The 10,065-nt window shown below is 41.5% G+C and overlaps 2 protein-coding genes across 2 annotated transcripts; one reads left to right on the top strand and one right to left on the bottom strand.

Annotated features, from left to right (window-relative positions):
• Positions 1-3,752: 3,752 nt before the first annotated feature.
• Positions 3,753-4,960, bottom strand: LOC140801969 (uncharacterized). The gene has a single exon (XM_073157371.1). It carries the CDS (start codon positions 4,668-4,670, stop codon positions 4,122-4,124), a length of 549 nt encoding a protein of 182 aa, XP_073013472.1. The 5' UTR covers positions 4,671-4,960; the 3' UTR covers positions 3,753-4,121.
• Positions 4,961-5,816: 856 nt separating this feature from the next.
• Positions 5,817-8,566, top strand: LOC140801565 (putative HVA22-like protein g). Its single transcript, XM_073156729.1, has 6 exons — positions 5,817-6,058; positions 6,176-6,274; positions 7,275-7,331; positions 7,420-7,483; positions 7,584-7,790; positions 8,232-8,566. Exons 1-6 carry the CDS (start codon positions 6,027-6,029, stop codon positions 8,415-8,417), a joined length of 645 nt encoding a protein of 214 aa, XP_073012830.1. The 5' UTR covers positions 5,817-6,026; the 3' UTR covers positions 8,418-8,566.
• The last annotated feature ends 1,499 nt before the right edge of the window (positions 8,567-10,065 follow it).

Below are 10,065 nucleotides of genomic sequence, written 5' to 3'. Positions count from 1 at the left end.
CTAAAACTTCTTGCAGAGAATCTCTACTCCTCTTGCTTGAGATGAAGTATGGAAATCTTTATAAAATAATTTTCTTGAATCAGCATCATGCATACGATGTGACAGATACCTTACAATCAGACAGAGTTGAGGGGGAGAATACAAGGTAGACCAACATCTTATACAGCATTTATTCTAACCAGTTTTAAAGAGTTAGAAGCAATAAATTCCATCCCATGTCTCAATCCCCAATTCATAAATGCACAGGGAATACTGAGATGACCTAACAGTCCTCACTCTCACTCTCACAATCCAATTCAAAAACAAAACATTTGAATCCAATTCAAAAACAAAACATTTGAATCCAATTCTGGAAGGTGAACTTGTCACAGTGGTGAGTGGTCCCTCCATTATTCTTACCCTGTGTAAAGTGACCTTCTAAGTTTGTAATCAATTTTAAAAGAGTTCCAGATAAATATTACTGACGAGTAAAATGTCATGCGCAATAAGAATAGCAGTAAAAGAGTATGATTTGCTTAGTTACACAACAACGATGGAATGTAGTATTTTTATTATTTTGAAAATTTTACTGCATAAAATATAGTTTTTTTTTTAAAAAGAAGGATGGTAAAAAAACTGAAATGATTAATGGATAATTTGAGTTGCATTCATGTCATCATGTGTCTTAGCAGTTACCAAACAGATAGGACTTCCAAAACAAGCAATAAACAATCTTAGAAAGGAAACAAAGTTTGTACACTGCATCAAACTCCTCATCCATTGGCAAATAGTAATTAATCAACCATATACGTGTATATATATATATATTGACATTCATCCAACCAGGCCAATAGTTTTTTAAATGCCCACATGACTTTGGACCCCACTGTCCTCTTCCCTCTTCCCTCCTTCCCTTCTCCTACTTTAAAATTTCCACAACTCTAACCTAATCCCACCCTCCATTAATGCCACACCTAAACTCACACCCTTTTTTTCTAAAACTTAAAACCTACCTCTCTCTTTAGTCTCTCTTTCTCCCCTCTCCTTCCAATGGGCAAGAAAGGCTTCACATCTCTCTTCTTCAAGCTCAGAGACCACCACCATGCCCATGCACCGCCACCGCCTCAAAGCACTACTTCTTCTCCATCTCCCTCCTCATCTCCATGGTCGTGGGCCACGTGCAGGCAACCAAAGACCAGCTCGTTCCGCGCCGGCGATGCCGACGACTTCTACAAGACGGTGAACTCGGCCTACTTCGACTCCACCGAGTCGACATGCTTCACCAACTCGTCGGAGGAGGTTGAGATAGACAGCTTCTCGACGGCGTCGGACGAGTCGGCGGAGACCGTCCTACGTGGGCTGCGGTCGGACCGGCTCTTCTTCGAGCCCGGGGATACGAGCTCGATATTGGAGGAGGTGAAGGTGAGCAAAATCGAGTTCCCGTTCAAGGACAGCACCATGGTGCTGGCCATGGAGTCGAACGACCCATGCCATGACTTCATGATGTCCATGGAGGAGATGGTCATGGCCCATGGCATCAAGGAATCGCGATGGCTTGAGGAGTTATTAGTGTGGTATCTAAGGGTTAATGTGAAAAAGAACCACGGGTTTATTCTCGCGGCCTTTGTGGATCTGCTTGTGGGTATTGCTTCTTCTCCGGAGTACTACTCCTCCTCCTCCTCCTCCTCATCTTCTCCTTCGTCTATGACTTTTGATGAGATTGAGGAGGCAGAGGATGAGGACGAGGGAAGTGAGTCTTGTTAATTAATTACTTCTTTTTATCTATAATACACTTTTTTGTGATATATTCCTAGATTATTAATAATTCGAGGATTTTAGTGAAAAAAATGTTAGTATTTTTCTTTTCTTTTTTTGGTCCCTCTTTTATGAGGATACCTATTGAATGCGACGCCTTCTCCTACGGACATGAAAAAAGGCCGTGATAGATCCTTCTGCAGCAGCGACTGCCAAACCTGATAACATTTATTTCAGGTTTACTTTTGCAAATGACCACCCATAAGTTTATCTATTTGTAAAGCAAACACCTCTACTTTTTCGTAATTATAGATCGAGTCCGTCTTCGTCCTCCTCGTGCCTCGGATGCACGAAATTCCTGCGTCTGTGCTGCAGACCATCCGCTGCGACGTCAACTCGATCATTAATTTATTTTAAAAACAGCGTAATTTGTCATCATCCACACCCCGTCGATTTTTTCTTTAAAATAATATCAGTTTATTAATGGGTAAATATAGTTTGCCTATCGCCAACTAGATAAGTTAGCATCAAAATATAACCGTTATATCCGGCACAAAAAAATAAGGCACTATAATCATATTAAATATATATACAAGCCACAAATTACACCAGTAAATAAGAAATGGAGCAAATTCGACCCGCTTATCCAGCCTAATTTTATATTTTAGTATCTTAATTAAATTTATCTAAATATTTAATGGAATTGAAGTCTGTGCGAGATTTCTTCTTACCTTTGTAAAGAAGCTTCTAAAACTAGCGTCCAGTGTCTTTTCTTCAATAACACCCAAAATAATGCAAGATTTACAATTTTATATATAGTTGAAGTAAACTGCAAGTTTATTATATTACAATGTTAGCGTGATGACCAAGGTGGTCTTTAAATTTTACTCCTTCCAAAGGGGACCATAATTACTTAGCTCAATGATTTCGAGATTTGATTATTTTTTTAATAAAAAATAAATTAAATTTGGTTTTGGAAAATGCGAGTGTTTGTGAGAGCCACATCGATTTTTTAAATTTTGATCCAAACAAGGTCTGACATTTTCGGTATCTACGGCTGTACAAAGCTTCGGATTTAGAGGCACATTTAATTAACGGGAGACTCGATTCCATTTTACACCTTATCTTTTGACAATATCATGTCTGATTAAATCATCTACAAGAAAGTTTTACATAATTATCACAAAAAATAATCAGAATATCAAAATAGTCACTACACTCCTCAAATATAATAAACATAAAGATGAAGGACACTTTTAGATATTTATATGCATTATTATGAGAAGAAAATTCCTATTTACGAAAATGCACGATTAAAATCAAATAAGAAGGAAAATTCTCCTCCCGCTGAGATAAAAGAGTTTCCGGAGTTTTATACTCCATCGTGGACTCGATTGCAATTTGCCACGAGAGCCTTTTATTGATCGAATTAGGAGCTAAGCTGTATGTAAGATCGATGCATGCCCATGCCCAGAGCTACGCGAGCTCTCAGCCATTAATTTGCACGTAGAAAGGTACAAAATTAGCTCGCAAGCTCATGCACTGCTGCTGCTGCTGCTGCACGTCATTAATGCCTACTACGACCATCTCCCTCTCTCTCTCCTATATATCTGATGTCTCTCTTGAGTTCAGTAAAGAGATTTTGCATTTTAAATTCAAACACCGGGTTCAAGTTTCAGTCAGCAGCAACTTGAGACAAAACTGTAACCTTGAAGCTTTCCATTGCCTGTGAGTTTGATGGTGTTGCCATGGAATTTTTGCTTCTCAGATCAGAGAGTAAGCTAAGCCAATGCTTCAATGCTCGATGAAGACAGTTTCATATAGATCGGCTAAAAGAATTAAATTCGATAGTAGGCGCACAGTAAAGTTTTCGTACGCATTTATGACCCAAAAGAAAGTCTCGATCCTCATGTGAGTCTTGGAAGGCTAACACCCATGAAGACATTTAATTTTATTTACGCACCACCATCCATCATAGTAGAAGTCTAGAAGAGAGTTGGATCCGTTGAAAGATCTCGTGGAGTGCTAACTCGAAACTCATTAATAGATTAAAACTTTACACAGACATAGCAGACGCCTAGATCCATAGATTGATATAAAATGTCTCACAACGTTGGAAATTGTACAATAAAAAGGTCATCATGACCCCACATCTCATATATCATCCTGCACGGATATTAAAGCACTGGAAAGGGAAAATGAGGACGACAAAATTAATGGAAATCTTGAGTTTAGATATTATTCTCGATTCGAGATCCTATCACCACCCGGTGAGATCACCTCAGAGGGAAACGGCGAGCCCAACGTTGACGTCCTCTTGCCCACGTGGCACCCAGGTGGTACTAGGATCTCAACTCCGTCGTTTTCCTCCACGCGGAGCGGCGCGGTCACCGGCGGAATCCGCTCCCGGAGGAGGGGGAGGGGGAGAGGGGTGAGGTTAGCCCCGCCCATATCTCGGCGAAGGCCCGGAGGATGAGGTGGTGGTGGTAGGGGGAGTTGAGCGCGAGGAAGCGGCGGAGGAGGTCGCGGAGGTCGTCCCACGCGTAGATCTCCATCTCCACGATCATCTGGAGCATCGAGTCTCGGAAGTCGTGGTACGGGTCCGACGATTCCTTCACCACCGCCACCCCTTCCTCTCCCTTCTTGGGCCCCATCCTTTTCCACTCCTTCGGCTTCCTCTTCGGGCTCTCGGCGGCGGAGCACGCTAACGACGACGACGACGAGGACGAAGTGGTGGTGGCGGTGGCGGTGACCGTAGCGCTCGTCTCCCAGCAGGAAGAAGTGGCGGTGGAAGGGGAGATGGGTGTTCGAGATTTGAGGGGTTTGGGTTTTGGTAACGAAGTGAGGAAAGATGGGAGCTTTGGCTTCCGGCAGCCACAGCCGATGTCCACCACCACCGGGTGTCGCATTCCGAACCTTCTCCGCCTCGACGCCATCGATGGGCAGTAAAAAGTTCGTTTTCTTTTTCTCTCTTTCAAGTTTGGAGGCAAATTTGCGCCATTTTTGGCAAGCGAAAGGTAAAAGGGATTCTTTTAAACCAACTGGTAGATAGGAAGGTTGGAGGAGAGGGGGAGATGGAGACTTAGCTTCAAGTCTTTTCCTTTGAAAGGAAGAAGGCATTGAGTTATATTTGGACAACTTGGTCAGGGGTTTGAAGTAATTAATTGGCCATGTGAACTCTCCTCCAGCAGGGGCATTCCGGGCATACAAATGGGATGGCTATTTTGGGAATGAAATGCATGTGTGACAGCATTGGGTACTGAAATAATTTATGCGGGATATTCTACGGATAGAAGGAGCTAATACATACATTAGTGGAATAAGATAGAATTATCTGGCATTCTTCAGTAGTAGTACTCAGTGGAAGGATAAATAATTTATATTACTGCAGACTTATTCACGTGGGGAAGAACCGTATCCAGGAATTATTATTCACAGCTGTGGGCTCCATTTAACTGGCAGGCCGGAAGAGTGGTTTCTTAGTGTCAGATTAGGCCCATTTTAGCAGGGTCTGAACCAAAATAAACCAATAATACGGGGTGTAAGTTGTAATAAATAATGGCAGAAAAGTATAGTCAAAGCAAGACCATTTGCCTGCAACATTTTCGAGGGCCCACTTGATTAAAAAAATATTAATTTAATTTAATTATATATTTAAAGCCACAAGACCAAAGCCTTTTTATTTTATTTTATTTTTGTTTAAAGGAAATATAAATTTTTGTTTAAAGGCAAAAAAACTTCCACAAACTTGATATACAACAGACAAAATTTAAATTAAAAAAAAAAGATCGAGCACATTTAACAATTATTAGAGCACAACAAAGCAATATATTATATTAAGTTGAGATGGCATATAAATAAAATTATAATAAAGAAAATACTAAGTCTTCCAGGTTAGGTAAGGGTAAAACAGTAATTTCAACGTTTGCATATGATAATATATACTTAATATATCAAACTTGGCTCAGACGCTAGTGGTGATACGTTTAGGCCCCACAATATGGAATGACGAAAGTGCCCTCACTTTTCCCACCCATATGATATCGTAGTCAAGCCGTTTCAAAAGTTAGTTATGGAGGAAGGTGGGATCCCACGAGATGCATTCCGTCCTTTGCTTTGCGTGTAATTTTGCCGCGAAGTCTTCTCCTTAAAGCAACCGCTCTCCTCTCTCTCCCTCTCTCTCTCTCTCCCTCTCTTCTCCCGGACGCCACTCCATAGAAGAAGTAGCCAAAGGAAGTATTAATCACTCAGCTAACAAATTTCTTGGCGTTCCTCGATTCGGAGTTTTAAACATGTTAGGAGATTTCCTCACCAGATCCCTTGTGTATGTACCATTTCTTTCTTTTCCTTTTTCTTTCCCAATTTCGTGATGATTACTCTTCGCTGGCTATTGGGTAGTTCTTGATTTTCTAAGTTATGCTTGTGATTCTTTTGATTGCAGGCTGTTGTTTGGATACACGATTCCGGCGTTCGAATGCTTCAAGTTGATGGAGCAGCAGCCCAGCGACGTCGGGCAGCTCCGGTTTTGGTGCCAATATTGGTAATTACTCATATCTTCTTGACAAATTTTTAGCGTTGATTAATTAAGAATTAGTAGTGATCTTTTCAGTTGAATTGATGATGGAAGAAGGTATGAGAAATAGGAGCATAGATCTATTCTAGACTTATAGTTGAAAAACGCGCTTGAGTGTTGTATGATGAAATGCCTGAGACAACTCAATGCTCTGCAAATTGGAATCTTGTGCTTTTTCATTCTTTTGTTCATGGTTGGAACTGGTCAATTTGAGTTCTATATGTAGTTTTCAGCATGAGAAATGGTTGACTTTTGTTCTCTGCATGTGGTGGATTGCTCAACTTTGATGTCTCCAATTATTCTACTACATATGTTACCAATTATTTGAGTTGGTTATGAAGGTTTAAGACAACTAATTAGGATATAACTTGTTTTCCTTTAATAAAGCAAACCAGTTAAACCTCAAGGAACCACATAACTGAAGTAAATGTAGTATTCAGTCAGAAGATTGTGGAAGAGCAAAAGTATTCTATCTGAAATATTTTTTACAATTGAGACCCTTATCAGTCACCAAATTTCAAGGTAGGTGAAGAAATTAGGAATACCTAATGTCATTTATGTAGGTGGAAGCTATTTGAGTACTTTCTGATCATATATATAAAGGGAATGAGACTCTGAAGAATAATTTGGTCATTATATAAATAGGCAAACAAATAAAAAATCATCTCAAGGTACTTACTCTAATTAGTATCTTCTATCTACTCATATGCAAGTTGACTTCTATTTGTTCTCCTTTCTTACTTTATCCCATATTGAGAATTGAGTATAGATGTCTCTTCCAAATTCCATAATACTATTGATTGAGGATATTCACAACTAGAGTAAGAACAATTTAAAGAACATGAGTATAGAAAGTTTAAATCATCCTTGTATTGACACCGAACGGTTTTGACGGCTTGAGAGTCCATTCAAAATATGTGACTGAATTCATCGTTGTGTTTAAACTTCATTGAAAAATAATTTGCAGGACTATCGTCGCCATGGTCACAGTCTTTGAGAAATTTGCGGATGTGCTCATCTCATGGTAATTACGGTTCATCTCACTAAAAATTTCATTCACTTTCTCATTGAGAAATATTTGTCCCAATAACTTTGTTCCCTTTCCATGAAAGGTTGCCTATGTATGGAGAAGCCAAGCTAGCATTCTTTGTTTACTTGTGGTACCCAAAAACTAGGGTAAGAGAGGAAAGAAAACAAGCACCTAACTAAACCAACAATTCTAGCAACTTTATGATGCCCATCATAGTCTTAAAACACATATTATTTTTTTTCACAGGGTAGTGATCTCGTCTATGAGACCTTCCTGAAACCATTTGTGATGCAATATGAACCAGACATTGAGCAGAGGTTAAGAGACTTGAGGGCTAAATCTGGACAGCTGCTTCTATTTTACATCAAGAATTTTACAGACAAAGGGACTCAGTTCTTTCTTGAGATCCTGCATCATGTGGTCTCCCCAACATCTAGCTCATCAAACATTGAGGTAATTACTAATTCCCTATTTGATATAATGAATGCCTTAGAATCTCTTTATCAAGTAACCAAACAAGCCCCACTCTGTTTCTTCTCGTCTCAAAATTGTCTCACTTGTATATATTATAGATAGGACGCATGAACGCACCACTAGAGTGATGAATACCCAATGCATAGCTATGAGCAATTGGGTCATTGCTAGCTTTTTGAGTCCATAATTGCCATGTGAGAATGAGACCTAACAATGTATACTCCCAAATGACCAATTGAAGGTTTGTTTGGACCACTCCACCATTGTCTCTTGACGGTGCCAAGTAAGCTAAAGCCAGCCAACCAACCAACCTAACCGTCCATTGTACTATTCCTACTACCACCACGACCAACACTTCCATCCCCATTCACATTTGTTTCTCAATGCTAACTCTTGGATCCTTCTTCATCACTCCTGTAGATGAACAAACGGTCGGGGTCACACCCCATCACGATCAAACGGCCATCATCGCCTTTACAGCAAGCTGGAGTCCACGAGTCGGGTGCATTGCCGGAGTTCACCGCCGAGGAGTTGTGGGAGGACGCCGCCGTCTCAGAGTCACTGCGTGCCGCTACACGTGCCATGCCTCGGAGGCGGCATTACTAGAAACGACACCTGGATAGAATAATGTACATAGAAATACAATAGAGATAGTGGAGATCGGTTAGCCACTTAGCCAGCCCTTTTTTTTTATTTAAAAATATATATATATTATTCAATTCATTGTTTTGTAAATTACACCAATAATTTTGGCATCTCTCTCTGTCTCTATCCTATCAATCTCTTTACAAAAAAAAACAGAAAATAAAATAAACAAAAAGGAAGGTCCTTTTCGCAAAAATCACTACCTATATTATTTGGACATCACAACAACCTTCTCATTTCCAATTAATTGCAATTTCCAACCTCCATGTTAACTTTTATCATCTACATCGTTTATAGGTTCTCCAGATCAGAATGCCCATCTTCTAACAAACTAAAATCTTTGGGAGTATCGGGATTCAATACTAGCAAATTATGTGCCCGTACATCTGATGGCTCTGTCAAGCTTGCCCGAATATTGATTGTAATCTTTCTGTATTTCACTCTTGAATCCGATCATCAAGACTATTGGGATGCATACGGGCACGCCACTGTCTAAGAATGGGCATTTTGGAAGAAGCGAATTGCTGAGAGTTGAAGTTGTTGTAGTTTTTCGCAATATTCAAAGAATGAAGGAGGTTATTTGCAAAAAGACCGAAAACGGGGGCGGAAGAGAGAAAATTGAGATTGTGTATGGCACTGTTGTCGTCAACCTCGCCGCTCACCGGCGCGATCGTTGGAAGAGACCGTCGAGGAAGGTAGCGCAGGGACAGAGGAGCTCCAACCCGCCGCACGTGAGCACGACCAAGAGGTTGCAAAGCGCGCTCCGGCGGCGGCGCGATGTCTCCGAGGCCGACGGCGTCGGTTGGAGGTAGGCGTACGCGGCGTGCTTCACGAGGGGGTTCCTGATCCGGATCTCCCCGCAGCTCCCTCCCCCGCCGATCGGCGAGTCGATGGAGGACGCGGCGTACTCGGGCGACGTCAGGATGTCGCGGAGGCTGGTGTATCCCGGCTCCGATCGCCACCTCCCGAGCTCGAACTCCGAGGCATCTCCTCCGACTCGGCCGTTGGGGATCTCGATTGCCGCCGGGATATCCACATCGCGCCGCCGCAGCGAAGGCTTCCTCTCGGGCGGCGGTCTCCAGTGTCGTAGCTCGAAGTCGCCGTTGACCGCCGCCGAGGTACGCCTTCCAGTCTCCTTCTCTTCTACCATCTAAAATAGATTAGAATAGATTAGATTAGATGGAGGAGAGAGAGAGAGAGAGAGGGAGACAAAGAAGAGAAGCGTAAGGGATCACTATTCAATAGTTTATACCAAATCGAGGATAAAATAAATACGGATTTGGAATTGAGGTGTCGACTATTCGATATTCGATAGGAATTAGTAGGAGTTTTGGAACTTATCCGTATACTATCAAATAGTGGCTATTCTGAATCGATGTTGGAAAGGGAGAGAGGGGGGGGAGATAAGTATGGAATAATTTGGCTTCATATCGCGAATTGTGTGTTAGGATTAGGAGTAGGATCGTAACGGAATAGCGTCTATTCTGGATTAGATGAGAATTAGAAAACGAGGGCGAATCAGAGCCGTCGGATCTGGTGATGATTCGGATCGAGACTCTTGGCTTTTTTGCTATTGCGAGGCGGGCCCTACCTTTTGAAATGTTTCCAT

The sequence above is a fragment of the Typha latifolia genome, chromosome 15, assembly GCF_019914945.1.
Source record: "Typha latifolia isolate L0001 chromosome 15, TyphaL0001v2, whole genome shotgun sequence".
NCBI classification, from domain to species: domain Eukaryota; kingdom Viridiplantae; phylum Streptophyta; class Magnoliopsida; order Poales; family Typhaceae; genus Typha; species Typha latifolia.
This window is presented reverse-complemented; position numbering and strand designations above follow the sequence as displayed.